This window comes from Pelophylax lessonae (assembly GCF_965119305.1).
Source record: "Pelophylax lessonae genome assembly, chromosome: 1".
NCBI classification, from domain to species: domain Eukaryota; kingdom Metazoa; phylum Chordata; class Amphibia; order Anura; family Ranidae; genus Pelophylax; species Pelophylax lessonae.
The window spans coordinates 755,290,877-755,316,892 of record NC_138768.1 but is presented as its reverse complement, the minus strand read 5'-3'; the positions used below and the strand labels follow the sequence as shown (position 1 = coordinate 755,316,892).

At 46.2% G+C, this 26,016-nt stretch overlaps 1 protein-coding gene across 1 annotated transcript in view; it reads left to right on the top strand.

The window, feature by feature from the left end:
• N4BP2 (NEDD4 binding protein 2) overlaps positions 1 to 26,016 on the top strand; it is a 337,469-nt gene that overhangs the window by 12,770 nt on the left and 298,683 nt on the right. Inside the window, exons 2-3 of the mRNA XM_082258615.1 lie at positions 7,719 to 7,810; positions 21,693 to 21,965. Coding sequence (XP_082114741.1) covers positions 21,758 to 21,965 — 208 coding nt within the window. The 5' untranslated portion in view covers positions 7,719 to 7,810; positions 21,693 to 21,757. The remainder of the gene's footprint in view (positions 1 to 7,718; positions 7,811 to 21,692; positions 21,966 to 26,016) is intronic.

The following is a 26,016-nucleotide window of genomic DNA, read 5'->3' as shown; positions in this document are numbered from 1 at the left end:
CAAGTAGGTTCAGCTGCGTTATCCTTTCACGCCCGCTTCTGATGAGCGGTGGTGTGTACCGCCTCCGGTGGATCACGCGGTAGCGGTTTTGAATAAGTCCACTGCGATTCCTGCAGAAGATACCCCGGTGTTCCGGGATGCCACTGACGGGAGGCTGGAGTCTCTTGCCCGTCATACTTATTCTATTACGGGTTCTATGCGAAAAGCTCTATTTGCTTCTCTTCTGGCAGCCCAGGCTGTCGCGAGTTGGACGTAGGTGCTTAGACGCGTCCTGGTGGCGGATTCGGCCTCACCGGCGACATTGGATATGGTGGATCAAATCCATCAGGGTGTCATGTATTTGTGTGATGCGGTCTTGGAAGTGTGGCGGTATTGTCTCGCCGCCTGGTTTGGTTGCAGTGTTGGTCTGTGGACCAATCTTCGCACAAGACCTTAGCCAATCTGCCCTATGATGGATCTCGCCTTTTTGGAGAATCCTTGGATACACTGATAAAGGGGATCACGGGTGGTAAGAGCACACTCTTGCCCCAATCCCACAAGGCTAAGGTTGCTCATGGTAAGAAGCATGCTTCTTTTAGGCCCTCTCAGGGGTCCTTTCGTGCTTTTCGGGCGCACTATAAGGGCAAGCCGTTCAAAGGTCAAGGCTCCCAAAAGAAGCCGTGGTCAGGTAAACAGAAGTCCAGCCAGTCCGGACCCGCTGCCCATAACAATGCGGCCTGCAGGGGCGCCCTCACCCAGTTCTGGGGTGGGGGGACGCTTGCTCGGTTTTTCTTCAACCCTGGTTGGCCCGTGTTCGGGACAGGTGGGTTCAGGAAATCGTTCGTTCTGGCTACTAGATCGAGTTTTCTCTCTCGGCCGGAGAGCAGATTTTTTCCCTCAGGCGGTTCCGGTGCCTCATCGGGACAGATTTCGGGGGTTCTCTTCCAATCTGTTCACTGTGCCCAGGAAGGAGGGCAGGGTACGTCCAATTCTGGACTTACAGACTCTACACCGCTTTGTGCGGGTTCGCCAGTTCCGCATGGAATCCCTGCGGTCGGTGGTGGCTGCCCTGGTTTCGGGGGAATTCATGGCTTCCATCGACTTGAAGGATGCGTGCCTTCACATCCCGTTTTTCGAGGGTCACCAGAGGTACCTTCGATTCACCATTGCGGAGGATCTCTACCTATTCGTGGCGTTACCTTTTGGTCTCGCTTCGGCTCCACGGTTTTTCGCCAAGGTGCTTGCACCGGTTTCTGGTTTTGTTGAGAGCCCAGGGCATCTCTGTCCTGGGGTATCTGGAAGATGTTCTGGTTCGGTCTGCGACCAGCCAGGGTCTGGAGGAGGACCTGTCCATCACGATGCTGACTCTACAGGAGTTTGGTTGGACGATAACTTTTCCAAAGTCGACGCTGTGTCCGTCGATTCGTCTTCCCTACCTGGGACTGATTCTGGACTTGGTCCAGGCGAAGATCTTCCTACCGGACGACAAACTCAGGACTCTTCAGGAAGAAGTCAGGTCCCTCAGGGACGTTCCGTGCTCGTCACTCCGGACGCGCATGAGATGTCTGGGATTGATGGTCTCGGCTTTCGAGGCGATTCCCTTCGCCCAGTTTCACACGCGGGGTCTCCAAGCGGAGATCCTGTCCAGGTGGGACGGGCAACCGCAATCTCTGGATCTCCAGATTTAGTTGGGACATCGCACCAGAAGGGATCTTCTGTGGTGGCTCCAGTCCCCGGCGGTGTCGGGGGGGCAAGTCTTTTCGTCCTCTCATGGACGGTGGTCACCACGGATGCCAGCCTGTCGGGCTGGGGTGGTGTTCTGGGCGTTCTGTCCGCCCTGGGAACTTGGTCGGGGGAGGTCTCCTCCCTTCCAATCAACATTCTGGAATTGCGTGCGATGAATCTCTGCCTTCAACGTTGGCCGGACGGGCTGCAGGGCTGTCCGGTTCGGGTGCAGACGGACAATGCCACGGCGGTGGCTTACGTCAATCGCCAAGGGGGCACCATGAGAGCCCGAGCGGCTCGGGAAGTGGCCGACATTCTGTCTTGGGCCGAGACACACGTCCCGGCGATATCGGCGGTTCACATTCCGGGGGTGGAGAACTGGCAGGCGGAATGTCTGAAGCCGCCAGTCCCTGGACCAGGGGGAATGGCCCTTCCGCCCGGATGTCTTCCAGATGTGGTGCGCGAAGTGGGGTCTTCCGGAGGTAGACCTGTTCGCGTCTCGTCTGAACAGCAAGGTAAAAAGATTCGTGGCAAGGCCGCGCGATCCTCGGGCAGACGCGTCAGACGCGTTGGTAGCTCCGTGGCATCAGTACCGACTGATGTATGCGTTTTCACCGTTTCAATGGCTGTCCAGGTTCCTTCGCAGGTTGAACTCGGAACCAGAACACAGTGATTCTTGTGGCACCGGACTGGCCTCGTCGGTCCTGGTGCGCAGACCTCGTGCATTTGGCGGTCGACGCCCCGTGGCGTCTGCCTCTTCGAGAAGATCTCCGGTCTCAAGGGCTGATATTCCATCCTGCTTTACAGTCGCTGGCTTTGACGGCCTGGCTGTTGAAACCAAGGTCCTGAGGGATAGGGGGTCTCTCCCCTGAGGTCATTCACACTTTGATCGACGCAAGGAAATTTTCCTCGGGGAAGGTCTATTACCGTACTTGGAAGGCCTATTTTGCCTGGTGTGAGTCCAGGGGGTTTTCACCTCGCCCGTACTCGGTGTCTAGGGTGTTGTCCTTCCTTCGAAAGGGTGTTGCCAGCGTTTGGCGCTGGCTACGATCAAGGGTCAGGTGTCTGCGATGGCCGTTCTCTTTCAACGTCCTATGGCATCTAACTCCTTGGTTGGCACTTTTGTTCAGGGGCATCTGGTCCCTCCTAGGAGGGTGCCTCTGCCTCCTTGGGACTGGAATCTTGTTCTGTCCGTGTTACAACATGGTCCTTTTGAACGGATCCGGTAGATCTCGTTGTCTATGTTGTCCAAGAAGGTCACCTTTTTTGGTGGCGATCACTTCGGCTCGCAGAGTGTCGGAGCTGGCAGCTTGTCCTGCAAATGTCCGTATCTGGTCACTCACTTGGTTAAGGTGGTCTTGCGACCTAACCTTTCTTTTTTTCTGAAGAGGGTTTCGGAATTTCACCTCAATGAGGACATTGTCTTGCCTTCGCCTTCGCCTTGCGCGAAGTCTAAACATCCGATGGAGGTGGAGTTGCACTCCTTGGATGTTGTTCGGGCGATTAGGATTTACCTAAAATCGTCTGAATCTTTTCGCGAGTCGGATTCTTGTTTGGCCTTCCGGGGGTCCTCGGAAGGGCGTAGCGGCGTCGGCTTCTGCCGTCGCCAATTGGTTCAGACAGGCCATTGAACAGGCCTATGCTTTGCAGGGAAAAGTTTCCCCTATGCCTGTGAAGGCGCACTCTACCAGATCTCGGAGTACGTCTTGGGCCTGTCGTCATGGGGCTTCTGTGGCCCGGGTGTGTAAGGCGGCGACTTGGTCGACCGTGCACACCTTCACTCTATTCTACGGAGTGGATGTTCAAGCATCGGCAGATGCTTCCTTTGGCCGCAAGGTTCTTAGTGCGGCGGTTCCTTAGGGTCCCTTGTTTTGGACCTTTGGGCTGTTTGGGATTTCTTTTTATCCCTGGGTTATTTGTTTTTTTCCTGGGTTATTGCTCCCGTTGAGCAAGTTTTTTCTCATGTTGCCCAGCTGGTTTCCTTCCTTTGGTAAGGTTCCTTTCTTTGATGTGGAGACTGCGTTGCCTTTAGGCGCGGCTGCGTTTCCCACCCCTCATGTTTGCACTGCTTTGGGACGTCCCCATTGTGACGAATATGAAGATGGCGGCGACTGTCGGAGGACGTAAGAGAAAACGGAATTTTTGTAAAATCTTACCTGTAAAATTCCTTTCTCTGAGTCCTCCGACAGTCGCCGCCCCCGCCCCTCTTTTGGGGTTTAGGTACTCTACTGCTATTCCACTGAAACTGAAGTAGGAAACAGGAAGCAGGAGGGTATAGACTGAGGGGACCACCCCCTGGGGTGGGGATATGTTAAAAGCTTTAATATTGACATATTCTGTTGCCTAGCTACTCCTACGGAGCAAAGTCTAATACCCCATTGTGACGAATATGAAGATGGCGGCGACTGTCGGAGGACTCAGAGAAAGGAATTTTACAGGTAAGATTTTACAAAAATTCCGTTTTTTGGCAACAATGCAAAACGTTATGTTTGGTGTAAAAGCAACACAGCTCATCACCCTGAACACACCATCCCCACTGTCAAACATGGTGGTGACAGCATCATGGTTTGGGCCTGCTTTTCTTCAGCAGGGACAGGGAAGATGGATGGAGCCAAACACAGGACCATTCTGGAAGAACACCTGATGGAGTCTGCAAAAGACCTGAGACTGGGACGGAGATTTGTCTTCCAACAAGACAATGATGCAAAACATAAAGCAAAATCTACAATGGAATGGTTCACAAATAAACATATCCAGGTGTTCGAATGGCCAAGTCAAAGTCCAGAACTGAATCCAATCGAGAATCTGTGGAAAGAACTGAAAACTGCTGTTCACAAACGCTCTCCATCCAACCTCACTGAGCTCGAGCTGTTTTGCAAGGAGGAATGGGCAAAAATTTCAGTCTCTCGATGTGCAAAACTGATAGACATACCCCAAGCGACTTACAGCTGTAATCGCAGCAAAAGGTGGGGCTACAAAGTATTAACTTAAGGGGGCTGAATAATTTTGCACGCCCAATTTTTCACTTTTTTATTTGTTAAAAAAGTTTGAAATATCCAATAAATTTCGTTCCACTTCATGATTGTGTCCCACTTGTTGTTGATTCTTCACAAAAAATTACAGTTTTATATCTTTATGTTTGAAGCCTGAAATGTGGCTAAAGGTCGCAAAGTTCAAGGGGGCCGAATACTTTCGCAAGGCACTGTAGATGAGCTTTGAAGTGTGACCTATGTACAATTTTGGTTAATGTGGTTTTTCTCTGTTTCCTAGGTGCATGCAATTTAGATGTTTGATATATCAATTTTTTTTTTTTTTTTTTCAAAACAGGCTTATCATTTTATATTTTACAAAACAAATGTAGATTATATTGTGTGCAATAAAATGTAATGTTGGTGGATTATTTACTATGTAGATTTATTAAACATTACAACTTCCATCTTTTTATTCTACATTTCAGAAAATATGTACGTTTTGAGGTTTCAAGACAAAAATGCTAATTGTATTGTGCGTGAAAAATGGAGAAAATGGTCTGGCAGCTAAAGGGTTGATTGATAATGCAGAAAAAAAGAGCTTTAAGGGTGCAGAGGCGGAGCAGAATTCTTTGGTGTATATTAGGTCCCCCAAACGCTATACGAGCCATTTCATGGCATTCAAACTGACTTATTTGTTAATAAAGAGGGCTGTGTTTCTCTAAAATCAAAGATGACTGTGGGACATTTAATAGGAAACCAGTTAAAAGGTATGTAATCCAATCTAACAATGCACTTCTCTTATTGGTCCCTTTTAGTTTAACTATACCAATTAAAGCTTTTTGTTATATCTGATAACCGCAAAAAAAAAAAAAAAACAACTGTTGATCCTGCCAGAAATCCTGTTAGCTGATAACGTCTAGGTTCTCTGCCAATTTTGCATTCTTATTAGTTGCATTGTTCCTGGAGAGGAGGAGGTTTCTGTAGACCTGTCCTGTTTCTATAGTGCTGCCACAGGACAGAAAGTGAGCATTGTCACTCTTGGACAGAAAGCTTGTTACTGTCAGGATCACAATAAGAAAATTAATGTAGAAAAGCTTAAAAAAAGAAATCCGTCACATAGATTCACCTGGGGAGGGGGAGGTTTCTGTAGACCCGTCTACATCTAAGGACTGATAAACTGCAGAATATTTACCTGCTGTTTCTGGGTTTCAGACAACAATATGAAGTTAAGAGGGTCTAACCTTTTCCCACTCTATCCACAACAACAAAGAAAAAGTTTGCCCACATCTGTAGATAATTGTTGTTCTGCAGAAAACCTGGACCTGGGGGAATTCTTATCAACTCCATTGTCAGCTACTAACCATGTTGACAGCTGTCAGAACAGGCCATCACTGCTGGCTCCTGTCCTCACAAACAACAATCAGGAACCAGAGTTATTCCTGTTCATGTGATCGGCTATGACATAGTAATCCCATCCAGACTGGATGATCATTCACAAAATAAGAGCCTTCAGCCTGCAGATATCAGTGCACTTCTATTTAATACCATACTGTAATTGTCAGGTACAAGTTCTGTATTAAAAAAAGGTAAAAGAGAAGTAAAAAAAAAATCAAAAAAACATTTACACTCACCTTGGGGGATGCAGCATCGACCCAATGCTGCATCTGTCTCCTGCCGAGTCTGCACTGAGAACTAAGTGATCAAAGACTGTTGATCGCTCAGTTCTCAGCATTCAGTGAGCAGAGAGTCAGGGACTGTCAGTCTCTCTTCTCTGCTCCCCATGCGCTCATTGGAGCACTGGTCTGCGGAGGGGGTGAGAGGAGCTGGCTCAGGCTCTCAGCAGATTGCTAAGAGGCTGAAAACGGATCACAGGAGTGCAGAACAAACTGCACTCCTGTGATCTATAGGATAAGTATAGCCAAAATATCTTTGGCTATATTTCTCCTTTTTTAAAGAAAATATATATATTTTTTTACATTTGTTGAACCAATATTAAAAAACTGAGTAGATTTTAAATAACATGTACCAGATAAAAGCCTATAATTGTCTTTAAAAATATTAACTATTTAGGTAGTCAAATTAGTCAAAGAGCTTTAGTCAATTTAACTGATGCATTCTGATGCTGCTAAATTTGACCTGCATGTTTAGATATCAATGACCTCTGCGCGGGAGAGAGTTAAAGTGATTAAAAATCACCCTGTAAACCAACCCTTTCCATTTAAAACTGACATGAAAGGCAAAACATTTGTGTATAGATATAAAAAAATATATAAATACCTTTTTTTTTTTTTTATAAGTGATCACATAATCTCTGTTCTCAGCTGCAAAGGAGCTGGGGGTGGAGAAGTAACAGCACACTAAACTCTCCAGTAAATGACTGACTATGTCGGGGGGGGGGGGGGGGCGGTCAGGACAGCTCTGATCATTGGGGGAGAGCAGGCTGGGTTCTCAGCATAGCTAGAGAACTGATCACGGTGTGCTCTCCTGCTTAGTGTGGTCAGTCGTTAATAGGAAAACAGAGGGACAAGCAGGAACACCAGGCATTTCACACAAAGGAAGCAATATAAGAACAGAATACTTTCCATACAAGTACATGGTACAGCAGGCACATATAAGGAATATGAAATGCTGGGGTAACAAACACTTTAAGCTGTATGCTTTACCGACAAGTTGAAAAAAGCGAGGTCACGTTCATGGCTATGCAATATGGCAGGGTTAAACAAAAATGACAAGACTAGATGTACAGAATGAAAAGCTTTTGGAAAGTAAGACAGGTCAGACAACATATTTCATTTGTATGTTTTGCTGTATGCCTGGATTTCTACTTTTACATGCAAAATCCTGGTAAGCTCCATGTTCCTGCCACTAGGCACAGAAAAACTGTCCATGTATTTCTATGAGAACTATGAAGTTCATCAAATTATAGTTAAAAAAAATTGAACATATTTTTCTTTTAATTGTTAGATTGAAGCATTTGTCTGACATAAACCTTAGCCAGCTGTTTGGACAAAGGTCAACTTTTTCTGTTGGTGTTGTTCACAGGAGACCTTGACTGCAAACTGTTTTTTGCTCACTGATAAGCGAGTTGATGTTGGTGTGCAATCTGAAAACTTGAAGGAGAGCTGCATTTCGTGGTAAGGAATTTTCAAAACATTTAACTAACAATTTTTTACACAGAAATAACTTACTGTGCTAATTCTTTTAATGAGGCGAAGGTAAAAGGTTGGCATTTTCTTGGTCAGTTCATAGCAAGATATGATTGTTCAGTTTTGATTCCTCAGCAAAGCTTGATAACATATATAGAATTATTAGATATTAGTACAAAAGAATTGCTTGCCTGCAAGCTCGAAAATGCATGCTGATTTCCTGCACAAATTTCTGTGTGTACTAAAGGCCTTGGCAATAGACATAAAAAGGTATTGGCCAGTGAGACATTGGGGTTGATTTAGTAAAACTGGAGACTGCAACCTCTGGTGCAGGTTTGTATGGTAGCCAATCAGCTTCTAACTTCAGCTTGTTTAACAAAGCTTTGACAAAAAAAAAAAATGGAAGCTGATTGGTTTCTATGCAGAGCTGCACCAGATTTTTTACTCCAGTTTTCGTAATTCAACCTCATTGTATACAGACAGCTGTTGAACACTTGTGACAAATGGAATCAAACCCTCCTATCATTTACAACCAAGAAAGCTGCTATCTTAGCCTCTGTTTGATTCGCTTTTGCCATGGTGCTGCACGTTATCAAGCTATTTGATAGTTTTACTGTTCAGCTGAGAACACATGCAGCTGTGACAGTTATCATTGACAACATGCCTCGAATGTAACTGCTTTGGGAAACCGTTAATTCAATGGCTTTAGTTCTGCTCTAAGGCCAGCCACACATGGTTCGAATCTTAGCGGGTTCAGCAGGAACCGGCAGAGATTCAAACCATTAACCACTTGCCGTCTGCTCACTAGAGCTCTACTGCGGCAAAGTGGCTCTTGTAGGTCTGACGACGTAGACCTACGTCGGCAGACACTCCACCTTCTAGGCGCCGCCGGAGGCTCGCTCCCGCTGTATTCAGTCACAGCGGGAGGCGGGCCAGGGGAGGAGCAGCGGCGATCGCCGCTGCTCTTCCCCGATCGTCGGGGAATCGAGTCTGGAGATCCGCCCGCTTGTGTAAACAAAGCGGGCGGATCTCCTAAGTGACAGGCGGGGTCAGATTGCAGGGTTCAGCATAGCTGAACCTGCGATCTGTCCTTGTGTCACTCAGTCACCTCCCCCCACACACGTTAGTAAGCACCAGGCATACATTAACCCCTCCCTCTCCAATAAAATTAACCCCTTCCCTGCCAGTGTCATTTTTACAGTAACAGTGCATATTTATAGCACTGATTACTGTAGTAATGTCACTGGTACCCCCAAAAATGTCAAAAATGTCAGTCAAGGGTCCGATCTGTCCGCCGCTGTGTCGCAGTCCCGAAAAAAAAAAATCGCAGATCGCCGCCATTACTCATTAAAAAAAACACCAAAAATGACAGAAATCTTTCCCTTAGTTAGTAAACGCAAAAACTTTTGCGAAAACCAATCAAAATACGCTTATTGCGATTTTTTTTTTTTTTTTTACCAAAAATATGTAGCAGAAAACAAATTGGCCTAAAATGATAAAAAGTTTTGATTTTTACATTTTTTTGGGGGGGAATTTCAAAAATGTGAAAAATATTGTTATTTTTTCAAAATTGTCACTCTTTTTTTGTTTATAGCGCAAAAAGTAAAAATCACACAGGTGATCAAATACCACCAAAAGAAAGCTCTGTTTGTGGGAAAAAAAGGACGTAAATTTCGTTTGGGTACGGCGTTGCATGACCGCGCAATTGTCAGTTAAAGTCGCACAATGCCGAATCGCAAAAAGTGGCCCAGACGTAAGACAGCAAAATCCTCCGGTGGTAAAGTGGTTAATGGGCTGGTTAATCGTACCAAGTTGATCAATCAACTTGGGTACATCCAGCCTGCTGCATTCGCTTGCGTGCTGCTAGCAGCTATAGCTGCTAACGATAATCACTGTCTTCTCCCGATGGGGATGGCTTCTTCTGCCCGCTTTTACCCCCCACCCTCCTGCTGGGAGAAGACAATGTCTCGGTAGGACGAATTCCCTGTACAACCAGCCTGCCGGATTCACTTGCGATGCTGCTAGCTGCTATAGCCACTAATGATAATCACTCTCCCAGCAAGACCCGTGGTTGCAGGGAATCGCGGGCGCGCCGCCATGCACTGCCGGTGTCGGCGTGTCCCCGGGACACAGCCGGTCACCGGCAGGGGGGAAACAGCCAATAGGCATGGCTGTTTCCCACGTGATCGGCTGTGTTCCAATGACACAGCCGATCACAATGGAGGCGCCCGGGAGATGACCGCGCATGCGCGATCGGGAGCGCGCAGCGCGGTCATGTCGGTGGCACTGTGTTCCGTAGGAACACAGCTGTCACCGGCAGTAGTAAACAGTCACTGACAGTGACTGTTTACTATGTGATCGGCTGTGAATCCATTCACAGCCGATCACAAAATGTAAACAAAGAGCAGTAACTCAGTGTTACTGTTACAGTTTCCAGTATGAGGGGGAGAAGAGCTAGAAATAGTGAGTTACTGCTCTGTACACATGTAAAAGTAAAATCAAAGTAAAAATCACACAAATAAAGGTCCCCACACAGTCCTCAGCCCCCCCCCCCCCAATGTCACCTGTCACCCAACAGTCACCTCATCAGTGCCCAGAAATTGACACCCATAACGTTCACATGTGAGCGCAGCGATCGCGGGCAGAATCACCGCTATTCTGCCCGCGATCCGGAAATCATTGCAAATTGCGGGACGCCTGTGCGTTGCCCGTGATTTGCAATAGCACCCCAAACGCTGTGCGATGTTGCCGCCATTTCCGCCTGCCGAATCGCGGTAACATCGCGCAAACATCGCATGACGCCCAAAAAAGGTACAGGAGCTTCTTTGGGGCGTCATGCGTTGTTTGCGTGATGTTACCTCGATTCGGCAGGCGGAAATCGCAGCAACATCGCACAGCGTTTGGGGTGCTATTGCAAAAAACGGGCAACGCACAGGCGTCCCGCAATTTGCAATGATTTCTGGATCACGGGCGGAATCGCAGTGATTCTGCCCGCGATCGCTACGCTCACATGTGAACGTAGCCTAAAGGTCACCAGAGACTGCCATCAGTACCGCCGTGCACCATCGCCCGTCACCTGTCACCCATCAGTGACCATCGCCCGTCACCTGTCACCCCATCAATCATCGTCACTTGACACCCCATCAGTGATCGTCACTTGTCACCCCATCAATCATCGTCACATGTCACCCCGTCAGTGATTGTCACCTGTCACCCCATCAATCATCGTCACTTGTCACCTCATCAATCATCGTCACCTGTCACCTCATCAATCATCGTCACCTGTCACCCCATCAGTCATTGTCACCTGTCACCCCATCAGTCATTGTCACCTGTCACCCCATCAGTCATTGTCACCTGTCACCCCATCAGTCATTGTCACCTGTCACCCCATCAGTCATTGTCACCTGTCACCCCATCAGTCATTGTCACCTGTCACCCCATCAGTCATTGTCACCTGTCACCCCATCAGTCATTGTCACCTGTCACCCCATCAGTCATTGTCACCTGTCACCCCATCAGTCATTGTCACCTGTCACCCCATCAGTCATTGTCACCTGTCACCCCATCAGTCATCGTCACCTGTCACCCCATCAGTCATCGTCACCTGTTTGGCATATACATGCAATTACAGCAGATAGCCCCCATAACCCCGGTATTTTTTGAAACGGCGGGCGGTCGGCTTTTAGATAAGGGTGGTCCCAGTGGCAGATTCGCCGCGGAATTACCCTTACGGTGCAGGGGAAGAGGTGCCCCCCCCCCCCCCTCCTGCCGCGTCCCAGACGTTTTCCCAGCTTACTGGACCCGCCGGCAGCGGGGAAAACTATCCGGTCCCGGATCCTCAGAGACAGGAAGTCGAGTGAGGGCAAGATGGCCCTCACTCAACTCTATGGTCTTGGAGGACCGGAGCTACATCAAAAGACGCTGCCTAGCAACCGGTTTAAAGGGCCGCTTTTTTTTTTTCTTTTTTTTTTTTCCTCTTTCAACAATTTTTTTTTTTTTTTTTTTTCTTTTTTAGTGTAGTTGTGAGGTGTGAGGTCTTTTTGACCCCAGATCTCACAATAAAGAGGACCTGTCATGCCTATTTCTATACAAGGGATGTTTACATTCCTTGTAATAGGAATAAAAATGATCAAAACATTTTTTTTTTTTTTAAACTGTGTAAAAATAAAAAAATAATAAATAAAATAAATAGGAAAAAAAAAAAATTAAAGCGCCCTGTCCCCGTTAGCTCGCGTGCAGAAGCAAACGCATACGCAAGTCCCGCCCACATATGTAAACGGTGTTCAAACCATACATGTGAGGTATCGCCGCGATCGTTAGAGCGAGAGCAATAATTTGAACCCTAGACCTCCTCTGTAACTCTAAGCTAGTAACCTGCAGAAATTTTTAAAATGTTGCCTATGGGGATTTTTAAGTACCAATGTTTGGCGCCATTCTGTGAGCATGCGCAATTTTGAAGCATGACATGTTGGGTATCTAATTACTCGGCGTAACATTATCTTTCACATTATGGAAAAAAAATTGTGCTAAATTTTCTGTTTTCTTATTTTTTAGTTAAAAAAAAGTAAATTTTCAAAAAAATCGCATTTGGAAGACTGCTGCGCAAATATGGTGTGATAAAAAATATTGCAACGATCTCCATTTTATTCTCTAGGGTCTCTGCTAAAAAAAAATATATAATGTTTGGGGGTTCCAAGTAGTTTTCTAGCAAAAAAAATGATTTTAGCTTGTAAACACCAAGTGTCAAAAATAGGCCCAGTCTTAAAGTGGATAAATGGACAACTTTGTGTAAAGCGCTACTTGGATGTTAGGCCTATGTATGTGGCGAGGCTGTGAAAAGTATTACACATGTGGTATCGCCATACTCAGGAGGAATAGCAGAATGTATTTTGGGGTGCAATTTTTGCTATGTACATGCTGTGTGTTAGAAATATTGCATAAATGGACAGCTTTGTGTAAAAAAAATGTGTTTTCATTTTCTTTCCACATTTTCCAAAAACTTGTGGAAAAAAATGACATATTCAAAAGACTCATTATGCCTCAAAAATTATACGTTGGGCTGTTTGCTTTCCAAAATGGGGTCATTTTATGGGGGTTTCCATTGTCCTGGTGCTCCAGGGCCTTCAAAAGTACGATAGGTTGTCAGGAAATTATATGTGTAATTTGTGCTCCTAGAATGCCGGACGCTGCTACTTGGATGTTAGGCCTCTATGAGGCCAAGTCTCACACATGTGGTATACGGAGGAGGAGTAGTAGAATGTGTTTTGAGGTGTAGTTGCAAGTATACATATGCTGTGTGAGAGAAATAACCTGTTAATACGGCAATTTGTAAAAAAAAAAAAAAAAAATCTTCATTTTGCAAAGCATTGTGGGAAAAAATTACAACTTCAAAAAACTCACCATGCCCCTTATTAAATACCTTGGAATGTCTACTTTCCAAAAAGGGGTCATTTGGGGGGTATTTGTACTTTCCTGACTTTTTAGTGTCTCAAGAAATGAGATAGGCCTTCAGTACATCAGGTGTGATCAAGTGTGATCAATTTTCAATGATTCGCACCATAGCTTGTGGACTCTATAACTTTCACAAAGACCAAATAATATACACTTACTTGGGTTATTTTTACCAAAGATAAGTAGCAGTATAAATTTTGGCCAAAATTTGTCAAGAAAAATGACTAATTTGCAAAATTTTATGACAGAAACAAAGAAAAATGCGTTTTTTCATGATATTTTCAGTCTTTTTTTATTTATAGCACAAAAAATAAAAAACCCAGTATTGATCAAATACCATCAAAAGAAAGCTCTATTTGTGTGAAAAAAAGGACACAATTTTTGTATGGGTACAGTGTTGCATGATTGAGTAATTCTCAGTCAAAGTGTGAGAGCGCTGAAAGCTGAAAATCGGTCTGGGCAGGAAGGGGGTGAAAGTGCACTGTAGGCAAGTGGTTAACCACCCCCCATCCGCGCTACAGCCTATATACGGCTGCAGCGCGGACTTGAATTTTCGGGAGGCCATTTTTAAACGGCCTCCCAGTGACACGCCCCCAGCGCGCTCCCGCGAGCGCGCTGCGGGGAAAGTCTGTGTCGGCCGTGTCCCTTGGACACGGCCGATCACAGATCGTGGTGAATGGCCAATCACAGCGGCCATTCACCACGTGATCGGCCATCCAATGAGCGATGATCTCATATGTAAACATATGAGATCATCTCTCATCGCCGGCGCTCCTTCCTCACACGGAGCCTGCAGTGTGAGGAAGGAGGGGGAGCCTCACAGCGCCGGGGACACAGGAGAATGTAATCAGGGCACCGATCACCAGTGCCCTGATTACTAAAGGTAAAAATACACACACAGTGCCCCCCCATTAGTGCCCACAGTGCCCGCCATCAGTGCCCCCCATCAATGCCCACAATCAGTGCCCATAGTGCTGCTAGTCAGTGCCCATCAGTGCCTGCTCATCTAGGCACTGATGAGCACTGACTGGCAGCACTATGGGCACTGAGTGTGGGCACTGATGGTGCTGCCCATCAGTGCCGCTCATCAGTGCCACCCGTCAGTGTCCAGTGCCATCCGCCAATGCCCATCAGTGCCGCCTATCAGTGCCGCCCGTCAGTGCCCAGCAGTGCCACCTCTCAGTGCCCAGCAGTGCCACCTCTCAGTGCCCAGCAGTGCCACCTCTCAGTGCTCATCAGTGCCGCCTATCAGTGCTCATCAGTGCTGCCTCTCAGTGCCGCCTATCAGTGCCGCCTATCAGTGCTCATCAGTGCGGCATATTAGTACCTCCTCATCAGTGCCCATAAGTGCCACCTCATCAGTGCCCATAAGTGCCACCTCATCAGTGCCCATCAGTGCAGCCTATCAGTGCCCATCAGTGCCGCCTCATCAGCGCACATCAGTGAAGGAGAAAAATTTATTTTCAAAATTTACTCGCAGAAAATAAGAAAAACTTTTTTTTTTTTTCAAAATTTTCTGTCTTTATTCTTTTTTTTGTAAAAAATAAAAAACCCAGAGATGATTAAATACCACCAAAAGAAAGCTCTATTTGTGTGAAAAAAATGATAAAAATTTCATATGGGTACAGTGTAGCGTGACCGCGCAATTGTCAGTCAAAGTGTGAGAGCGCTGAAAGCTGAAAATTGGCCTGGATGGGAAGGGTGTTTAAGTGCACAGAAGGCAAGTGGTTAAATATGTACTCATTATACCTCTGAACCTGCTCCTGGTTGTTTTTCTTTTGGCTATTATATATGCAACTTGTGTTTAAAGAAGAACTCAAGGAATGACTTTACTACTTACAACTGACAGTTTTAATGAGCGCTGGTAGTCCAGCTATCTCTGGAGAGATGTTACTGTTGTGTGTGTAGCAGATTTTCCAGGCCTTGTGCCTGATGTGGGTCTGCCATTGTTACCGGTGACACCTCCAACACTTTTGAGTTGTGAACCCAGGTGTGAGAACTGAGACAATGACCATTCCGGCATCTTTGGTTTGTTTTGTTTTATTGTATTAAGGGGATGGGAGAAGGGAAGGAGTGGGATACTCCTCTGGCTCAACTAGGTACACTTTGGGACACTTGAAGAAAAATGCCTGTTGGCGCTGTCTTGACGCCAGCTGAATGCCGACCAGCGCTTCCTGACGCCTATAGATACTGTAGTACTGAAACTGTGCTGAAGCCTCGACTTTAACTCAGAAGATCCAGGACTGTAGAACACTTGACTCCTGACACCGCTTTAGCTCAAAAGTCACTGAACAGCTCCCTCCAGCCCTGCACTGGCTGAGGTAGCTCTTTGTGGATACTTGTGCTGCTGCAACTCTTAACCTTGTACACTTCCCACTGAGCACTGACTCTTCAGGGCCCAAACTACAGGCGCCCCCTTTAACACTTCAGGGTCCTCTACCTAGGTACCCCCTCTAATACTTCAGGGTCCTCTGACCAGGCACCCCCTTTAACAGCTAGCTGACTCCTGGATCCCTCAAACCTTCTCCGGTCCCCTCTGACACTAGGTAGACCCCCAGGGGCAATCCTCAGTACTCACGACCTTTGTAGGCTTTCCTGGAACTCTCTCTCTCTCTCTCTCTCTCTCTCTCTCTCTCTCTGCTGGTTCTCTGCACACCGGACCCCCTCCGCAGCTCAGCTCCACACTCTTGGATTCCCAGGCCGCCAACCAGGACATCCGCTTCCTCTGACAGGAGGAGAGACAGTCGTACTCTCCCTCCTTGGTCTCTGCTTCCCGCCAAAGACGCTGCGTCATGCATTCCCTTAAAACTTATATCCACTCCCAGAATCCTCTGCAGCAGAATCTGCCTTCTGGGGTAGATACAAGCCTGACAGAGCCACTGATTGGTTTTCCTCAACTGCCCTATGAGAATCCTGTCACAGAGCCAGTGGGGAGACTCCCCTCTCAGTAACCTCACCTTTGAGACATGACAGTCCAGCTGAAATCATGGTCCTGCTGTTAAGCAGCCAAGGCCCACTATACTTTACCTAGCACCTTCCTATAGGGTGCTACATGTGCTTGCCTGCCCCTCCCCTCCCTCGGCTGTCCATTCACAGAAGGCTTTGTATTTTGTGAATAGGTTTACATAATGCAAAAGGTTCTATGATTGGGTAAGAGGAGGATAGGGGCATGCAGAGCTCCAAAGCACCACTTTTCAGCTTCTGTGTCACATAGTGATAGTTGCACTGTACTGTATCCATGAACTCCCAGTGCTCAGTAAAACCGTCAAGTGTAAATCCAGGTGCCATACACCTCGTTGGACTTAACCACTTGCCGACCAGCCGCCGTACTTATACTGCGGCAGGTCAGCTCTGTCCTACGAAACAACGTACCTGTATGTCGTTTCGGGGGACAGTTAGCAGGGGCGCGTGTGCGCGCACATGCCGGTTGGCCACAGGGGGAACCATTTAGTGGGTCTGGCGGCCACGATGTCTGCCGGGCACCCGTGATCCACTCCCTGTGGAGACAGAACGGCAGTCTGCTGATGTAAACACGGCAGACTGCTGTTCTTTCAGTAATAAACACAGGGATCCTTTGTTCCTCCTATTTAGCAACACAGGTATCTGTGTTCATCCAGCAAGCCCATCCCCCACATAGTTAGAAAGCACCCCCCTAGGGACACATTAAACCCTTTGATCGCCCCTGGTGTTAACCCCTTCCGTGCCAGTGTCATTAGTACAGTAACAGTGCATATTTTTAGCACTGATTACTCTAGTAATATCACTGGTCCCCCCAAAAGTGTCAAAAATGTCAGTTAGGTGTCCGATCTGTCTGCCGCAATGTCGCAGTCCCGCTCAAAATCGCTGATCGATGCCATTACTAGTAAATAAAAATGACATAAATCTTTCCCCTAGTATATAGACGTGATTACTTTTTCACAAGCCAAACAATATACACTTATTGGGATTTTTTTTTTTTTTAACAAAAATATGTAGCAGATTACATAGTGGCCTAAAATGATGAAAAAATTTGATTTTTCCTTTTTTTTATTAGGAATGTTTTATAGTAAAAAGTAAAACATTTTCGGAATTGTCACTCTTTTTTTTTTGTTTAGCGCAAAAAATAAAAATCGCAGAGGTGATCAAATACCACCAAAAGAAAGCGCTATTTGTGGGAAAAAATGGACATCAATTCTATTTGGGTACAGCGTCGCACGACCACGAAATTGTCAGTTAAAATAACGCAGTACCGTATCGCAAAAAATGGCCTGGTCATCAAGGGGGGTAAAACCTTCCCATCCAGAAGTGGTTTAAGTAGTTAGCAGTGTATCGCATTATCCATTCTAACATTTGTTTCTAAGATTAGCAGTGCGTTTATTTTTTTTTAAATAAAAATTTTCAATACAGTATCTTTTTGAGGTTGTCCTATAATGTGGTCACATGATCGTCAACTTTAAAAATGTATAGACCTAAAATAATACAAACATTTATATTTAGGGCTGGTTCACACCACATAAAATACACTACATATCTGTTCCAGGAGCGTTTCTGCTTGCACGTTAATGCATTTTTGACCGATTCTGGTGTGTGTTTGATGCATTTCCGAACGCATTCCAGATGCTTCTTTCTTTCTTCTTGTTTTTTATTTATTTTTTTATTTTACTGTACTGGGGTCCAGTGCGTCTTATGATGCACTCCAGTGCATCATTTGATGTAGTATGTTCGACTTTTTTTTTTTTCTGGAACTGGAACGCCCTGGAACTGACCACACTGGTGTGGTACGATGCAGAAAAAAACACACTGGACTGCATGTGGTGTGAACTGGTCCTTACCTAGGTGGATGCAGCATCGATTCTATGCTACATCTATCTGTCCCCCACTGGTTCTGCAGTATGAGCTGAGATATCAAACACAGCTGATCACTCAGTTCTCCCCCCTCTGCTCTGAGCAAAGAGCCCTGACTGTCAGTATGCAGCTCTCTGCTCTGCCCCTCCAGCGCTCACTGGAGCGCTAGAGTGTAGAGGGGTTGGAAGGGGCTGACTCAGGCCCTTAGAGAATCGGGATATGGTTGGGATCTTTTCACAGCTTGGACAAGCTAAGTGGACTTGAGCCTGCTGTCAGCTGAAAACGGGTCACAGGATGGCAGAACAAGCTGCACACCTGTGACCTACAGTAGAAGAATAGCCAAAATAGCTTTGGTTATACTCCTTCTTCTAACAAAGAGGAGAGGAGGAGCAGCTGCAGGGGAATCAACTCTCAATCAAGGCAGCTTAACACAGACTACAGAACTTGAAGCAGGAAAATACAGATACGCTGTGCTCTTACACAGCATGCCTGTACACAGAGAGGAATGACAAAAGAAGTAAACTGACCACGCTGTCATGGATCAGCAGCCATGTTTGCCGTGATCAGTTTACTCCCAGGAACAGAGGCACTGGCAGAATCAACCAGATACTACACAGAAAGGATTAAATAACATTGCAACCTAACAGTGCTAATGATGTTGCTTAAAAAGATAATGACAGCAATTTTGTTTTTTTTGGATTTACGAACACTGTAACCTATTGTAAACAAACACTTTTGATGCTCCATTAAGGCCCCGTTCACATACAAGCGACACTACTTCGCACCGCGACCTCCGAGGCCGAGGTGCGAGCAGCGCGCCGCGACCTCGGAGCGGCCGCCACGGACTTCATAACATTGAAGTCTATGGCGGTCGCCCCAAAGAAGCTCCGGACCCTTTTTCTAAGTCGGAGCGACTTGTGTCGCTCCTATTAGAACGGGTCCGCAGCTTCCCTATGGGAGGCGACTTACGGCGACCTGTGAGGCGACCAGGTCGCCTCACAGGTCGCCTTAGTGTGAACGGGGACTAACACCTGAGCGTATCCTTTTTCAGGCGTTTTTTCTGGGCTTTTTACAGGCGTTTTTTTGGGGCCTTTTACAGGCGTTTTTTTGGGCTTTTTCAAGGCGTTTTTTGCAGGGGTTTGGAGGAAGGCTTTGACATCTAACAAAAACGCTTGTATTCAGCCAAAAAAGAAGCTCATGTACTTTTTTGATTTTCAGGCATTTTTCTTCTGGAGACAAAACACTCAGATGTGAACAGGGGAAATTGAAATGAATAGGATTTTGCTTGTTGAGCGTTTTGAGACTTCAGAGATGAAGGTTTTATGAGCTGAAATATGCTCAGGTGTGGACAGGGCCACTTTTGTTTGAAAAAAAAAAAAAAACCAAGCCCCTCTGGGTGATCAATGTACATTGCAAATGTTTTAAGAAACTATGTTGCCGATTCCTACCCGTTTCCGCTCTGAAGAGAAAGCTGTTTGTTCCAAGCTGTTTGTGTTTTTGGATACTGATTCTGAATGAGAGTGACTAAATAATTTTAATTAGCTGGTGCACTTTCATGGTTCTTATAAGAAAAGTTGAAGTGAATAACCCTTAGAGAGCATTTTACCAAAAATAACACTTGCAGAAGATGCCTAAAGTCTAACAAGTGCGGAGTTCTTCACTCAAGCAGGAAATGACATTTTTGGAGGCATTTTGTACACCAATGGTGTACAGAACACCTCTAATTTGCCATATTACATTGTTTTAAAGTAGAATATCAGTCAAATGCTAACTACAGCTAAACCTGCTCCCACCCCATTCTAAGCCTATTCTATCTACCGTGTAAAGGAAAGATGTCTATACTTGCCTATTCTGAAGGCACTGCAGTTCAGTCACATGATCTCTCCAGTGGCTGGCTTTATTGAAGAGGAGAGATCAGCAACAACGGCTGCAGAGCCTGGATGATGACGTCACCCATAGACTTACTATGGGGCATCAGTTGTCAGCTGCCCCCCCCCCTTTATACTGAAGCCGCTGCTGGGAGCCGATCTTAAGGCAGGACTGGAGCACCCTCAGAGTAGCTAAGCATAGCCATCTTTCCTTTACAGCAGGGATGGGGAACCTACATCCCAGGGGCCGTATGCGGCCCTCAAAGTCATTTGGTCCGGCCCCCCATGCAGCTGAGTCTGTGTTTCTCAGTTGATCTGTCAGAACGGAGTCAATGCTTCCTGTATAGTTCCGGCTCCGTTCTGACAGTCTGAGTGATATCAAATGCACTCCGCCTGTGACCAATACAGGAAACATTGCCTCTTCCTCCAGTACAGCGCCGCTGCTAGCCAGCATTTCCCGCCAGCAGCACACACAGCAGTACCAGCCAGAGCCAGCAGTACCAGCCAGAGCCAGCAGTACTCACAGCAGTACCAGCCAGAGCCAGCAGTACTCACAGCAGTACCAGCCAGAGCCAGCAGTACTCACAGCAGTATAAGCCAGAGCCAGTAGTACCCACAGCAGTACCAGCCAGAATCAGCAGTACCCAGAGCAGTACCAGCCAGAGTCAGCAGTACCTACAGCACAGTACCAGCCAGCAGTACTTGCAGCACAGTACCAGCCAGCAGTACCAGCCAGCAGTACCCACAGCACAGTACCAACCAGCAGTACCAGCCTGAGCCAGCAGCACCCAAGGCAGTACCTACAGCACAGTTCCAGCCTGAATCAGCAATACCCACAGCAGTACCAGCCTGAGCCAGCAGTACCCACAGCACAGTACAAGCCAGCAGTACCAGCCTGAGCCAGCAGTACCCACAGCTGTACCCACCAGCAGTACCCGCCAGCAGTTCTTTTCAAAACATACCACCACAAAGTCGACTGCGCTCCAGACTGACCGACACAAACCTGGAAAACCAGTTGCGAGTAGCAACATCATCAATACCAGCTAACATCACACACCTCACCAAAGAGAAGCAGTTGCAGCCATTACATTAGGGGTGAGTTAATTACATTTTTGACCAAATATAACAGGCACATTTTTAAGTTGATAATTTTGTACGGCCCCCAAATTATTTTATAAATACCCAAATGGCCCTTGGCAGAAAAAAGGTTCCCCACCCCTGCTTTACAGGGTAGTTAGAATGGGCTTAGAATGGGGACGGGAGCAGGTTTAGGTATTTGACTGGAATTCTACTCTAATACCATTATGTGGTGATGTATGTAAAGCTCTTTTTGCCATAATTCTCCTGTGGGTCTGTGGGTGAGAATTATGGCTACATCGGCTCGATGCTGCATCCACCTAGGTGAGTATGGATGCTTATTATTTTGAAATCCCACACTTCTCTTTGAAATTACAATATGGCTTGTGTAGCAATTGTATATACTCTCTATTAAGTTTTTTTAATTTGCTGTATTATTCCCACAAGAGTGGAGTTACCCTTTAAGCATTCCAATCATTGCTTGCACAGCACATGTAAAAAAAAAAAATTGAAAAAAAAAAATCTTTTTACATCATAACAAATCCCAAAAGGGGTCAGGCTCTCAAATCTTATTTCCAGTAAGTGATTTCAAAACATGCATATATTTATATTAAAAAAGTGAATTATTTTCATATTGTTATTTTCAGCTATCAATTAATGTTCACAATGACAATTAAATAAGGCAGAATATGACTGGACTCTTAGTTTGGAGATGCCTAGAAAAAGAAGGAGTTTGTCCCTAAGTCCTCAAAAGAAGACATCAAACCCCAGCATCCTTGCGCCCCTTTCATCTTCTGCTACATTGCCCCTTCCATCAGCAATGAGCAGTAACAAGAAGGAGATGCTCAGCAGTATGTGTGAGATGTTCCCCAATCTGGAACCTTCCCTGATAGAAATGGTGCTCTCTGAATATACTGAAGGTAGGTTTTTATATCCTGTATACATATTGTGATATTCTGTGGAATTTAACTCTGTGGCAGTAGCATTTTAAGTGTGTCCATGCCATTCCAAATTGTGTTTTAGGGCTTGTCAGCCAACTTTTAGTAAAGCAGAAGTTCAGTCTAAAACTAACTAACTCTAGATCTACTGGCAGCCACATTCTAAGACTAATCTATCTAACCCTGTAAAGCAAAAATGGCTTTACAGTACATGCCTTTTATACAAATCGGTCTGGTTCGGCCTCCAGCAGTGGGGAAGTGACGTCACCCATAAACTTACTATGGGGCTTTGGTTGTACTTGCATCTTCTGCAAACGGCTACACAGAGAAGCTGCTGCTGAAAGCTCACCCCACGCTGACTGGATCAGCTGCAGAAAAGGTATGTATGTATTTTTGCTTTACAGGGTTAGATAGACAGGATTGACTGCGAGTAGGTTTTAGGCTCAAACTCTACTTCAAACAAAATCAAAGTTTGAACAGGAAAGCTGTTGCCCAGTCAGGGGTTTCCACCATCAAAACAGGAAATGTGAAAAAAATACCAAGCCACCTGGGCTTCTTTTCTTCAGCTGCGTTTGGCTGGTCCCTTAGACTGTCTCACACAGTACCTCTTTTCCTGTGCCCCTGCCAGCTCTCCCAGCTCTTTCAGCCTTCTTAGTTGCAGCACTCTTTTGCCAGGCCTTCACCATAACCTCTTGATAGGGGATCTCCTGACACCCTGAGCTCTCTGTCCTCTGACACCTCTAGATCCCCTCTTTTCTCTGGAACTGCCTAGTCGCCTTAACTCTCTGTTTTCCAGACTTGCTTGGCCATCTCGACTCTTTCATCCATCTGGACAAGGAACCTCCTGTCTCCAACAAGAAGTACTGTCTCCTGAGCAGAACACACCTATCTTCTAACAGGAGCCCTGAATTATGCCCAAAGCTGTTATTGTAATTGGTCCTCTGCAAGACCTGGACACTGGGTTGGAGACTACGCCTCTCCTAAGACTTTTCAATGTCTCCAAACTCCAGAAACCCCCAAAAAAAACAGTTTTCTCCACTCTAAATCAATATTCCACAGCCCCACACACTGCATTTGTGCAAACCCTATGTCCCTTTTTCCTAGTTTTACACAGTAGCAGGGCCTTCCACTGTCACAATGTGTCCTTTTATGCGTATAGGTTAAAAACGCAGTTGATTGATTTTATTGAGTGGTTATCCATCAGCTAATCATATCTTTTGTTGGATTCTGGGTCAAGATCCCTGTTATAAGTTTCAAGGTTTGCCCAAGTATGAACATTAAAAGCCAGATGCATTCTTGTAATTGTATTTTTTTTTTTTTTTTAAATAAATGATTATAGTTGGAGCACAAGAAGTAGTTCTTGTTGTGCAAAGAAAATTAAGACTCTATGCTGTTGGTCAGATATTCCGGCAGGGAGATTGTGCTTTTGGAATAACAAGTCCTAATAAGCCAGGGAGTAATTCAGCCTACCAGATTGCACATGTACCCAAATATTGCTTTCTTTCTTGTTCATTGAGGGACACAGGAAGTCTTAACCACTTCCATACCAGGCGATTTCCTGCACTCTGCTCCTACATGTAAAAATCATGCTTTCTCTATCGTTCATTGACAGACGTAGTTCTTATATCAGTAGGGTAATACTGCCCCCTACAGGAGTAGGACACTAGGCAGAAAAAACTTCTGGTTACGCCTATGGGCAGTCCCGGAGGGTACACCCTCTCTCTTCCTGCATAGAATGTAAGTTTTTATCTGCCTAGTCAGGAGTAAGAACCTAGTTCCTTGCTGAGATCTCTGGTCCTGGCATATAAAGTATTTTTTATAAAGATTTTTGTTAGCTAGCCTTTTTTTCTCCGGAACTTTTTTACTTTAAGCAATTATACCGGACTTGGCGACAGACTGGACCCCCATATCCAGTGGTCATCCCAGTCTGGCCAGGGAGCGCGTGCAGACTGTAGCTCCGCGCTGGGTCGGCCGCGACATAGTTCCACTGGACGGGGACTGGCCCCACCAGTTAAACATCTCGCCAGGATGCACATGATAGGGTCTAGGCTTATGTTGCAGCATTCCTATTTGGCCGACAGCCCCCCTACTCCTGCGGTGTGGGGTCCTGTCAAGAGATGGTGCCTACCTGTTTTCCCGGTATGGTGAGTAACCCCCCCCCCTTCCCTGGCAAATTTTGGGGTGGACGCAGGCCTTCTCCCTGGGATGATCGAACCCTCACACTCCTGGGTTTCCCTATGTCTTGTTGTGACCCCCCCCCCCTCCTCTCCACCACCCCCTCTAGTCCTCCTCCCTACACCCCCTCCCATGCGGGGACTGTTTGGGACTACCTGAGGCTGGGGCCTAGTGTGCAGGCCTCATGGGGGGCCGGGGGAGTGCGCCGTCTGCGGCACTCGACCGATCATGCGTGGTGGGGGGCTTGGTGGGGTTTTCTGGTGTGGATGGGCATTTGGGGGTCCCCCTGTGGGTCCCGATTACTATGATTCCCGCGCGGGGCCGCCATTTGGTTGTAGCCATCTTGGTACACCCGTCTTCGGCCATTTTGCGGTAGATTTTTTGCTGTGGAGGCCGGTGGGAGTGCCTGGAGGACAGTGAGTCATGAGGGTAGTCTCTCCCTCTCTGTGGGGGTCTGTTAGCGTGCGCCTGACCTCTGTGGGGCCGCTTTTAAAAAAATACATTTTTGTCTTTTTTTTTTTATTGCTGCCGGGTTCCTCAGGTTCAGTATGGACCCTGCAGGCCATTTGTTCCCACCTGACCCCCTCACGGAGGCCGCAGGGCCTTCCGAATCTCTACTGTTCCACCCCTCATTTTATGGCACTGCTTTGGGACGTCCCTACTGATCTGAATCAGAGAGAAAACTGGATTTTTGACTTACCATAAAATGCTTTTCTCTTAAGTTAATTGATGGACGCAGTACCCGCCCCTCTATTTTGAGTTGGGTTGGTGTTACTTTCTGACACTGCTTTGATACAAAACTGACATCCTATGCATGAAGAGAAAGGGTGTATGCCCAAAGGGAAGAGAAACGGTGTACGCCCATAGGCGTACACCCTAACTTTTTCCTACCTCGTGTCCTACTCCTGTAGAGAGCAGTATTACCCTACTGATATGAATCAGAGAGAACTGCGTCTGTCAATGAACTTAAGAGAAAAGGATTTTACGGTAAGTCAAAAATACACTTTTTTTTTTTGCTAGAAAATTACTCCCAAACATTATATATATATTTTTAGCAGAGACCTTAGGGAATAAAATGGCTGTCAGTGCAACTTTTTATGTCACACGGTATTTTTTTTTTTTGGAAAAAAAACTTTTATGAATTAAAAAAAAAAAACACTAAAGTTAGCCCAATTTTTTTGTATAATGTGAAGGATAATGTTACGCCAAGTAAATAGATACCTAACACGTCACGCTTTAAAATTGCGCACGCTCGTGGAATGAAGCCAAACTTCGGTACCTAAAAAATCTCTATAGGCGACGCATTAAGATTTTTTACAGGTTACCAGTTTAGAGTTACAGTGGAGGTCTGGGGCTAGAATTGTTGCTCTCGCTCTAATGTTCATGGTGATACCTCGCATGTATGGAATGAACGCCATTAAGATATGTGGCCGAGATAAACGCGTGCGTTCGCTTCCGTGTGCGAACATTCAGGGACTGGGACACTTTACATTTTTTTTTTTATTGTTTATTTTATTTTATTTTTTTTTTATGATCACTTTTATTCCTATTACAAGGAATGTAAACATCCCTTGTAATAGGAATAGTGAATGACAGGTCCTCTTTATGGGGAGATCTGGGGTCAATAAAACCTGTGATCTCTCCTACAGGCTAGAAAGCCTGAAATAAAAAATGATCTTGTCTATTCAGCTGAGATCGGTGCAGCATTGAAAACTGCCAGGCCAGGCGTGATGTCATCACGTCGTGCCTGGGCCTCCGAGAGTCATAGAGACTGCTGAGGACCATCTGGTCCTCGCAGTCTCTATGGTGTATTTCCTTCTCCGGCTTGCCGATCGCACGCCACCTGTAAGAACAATCA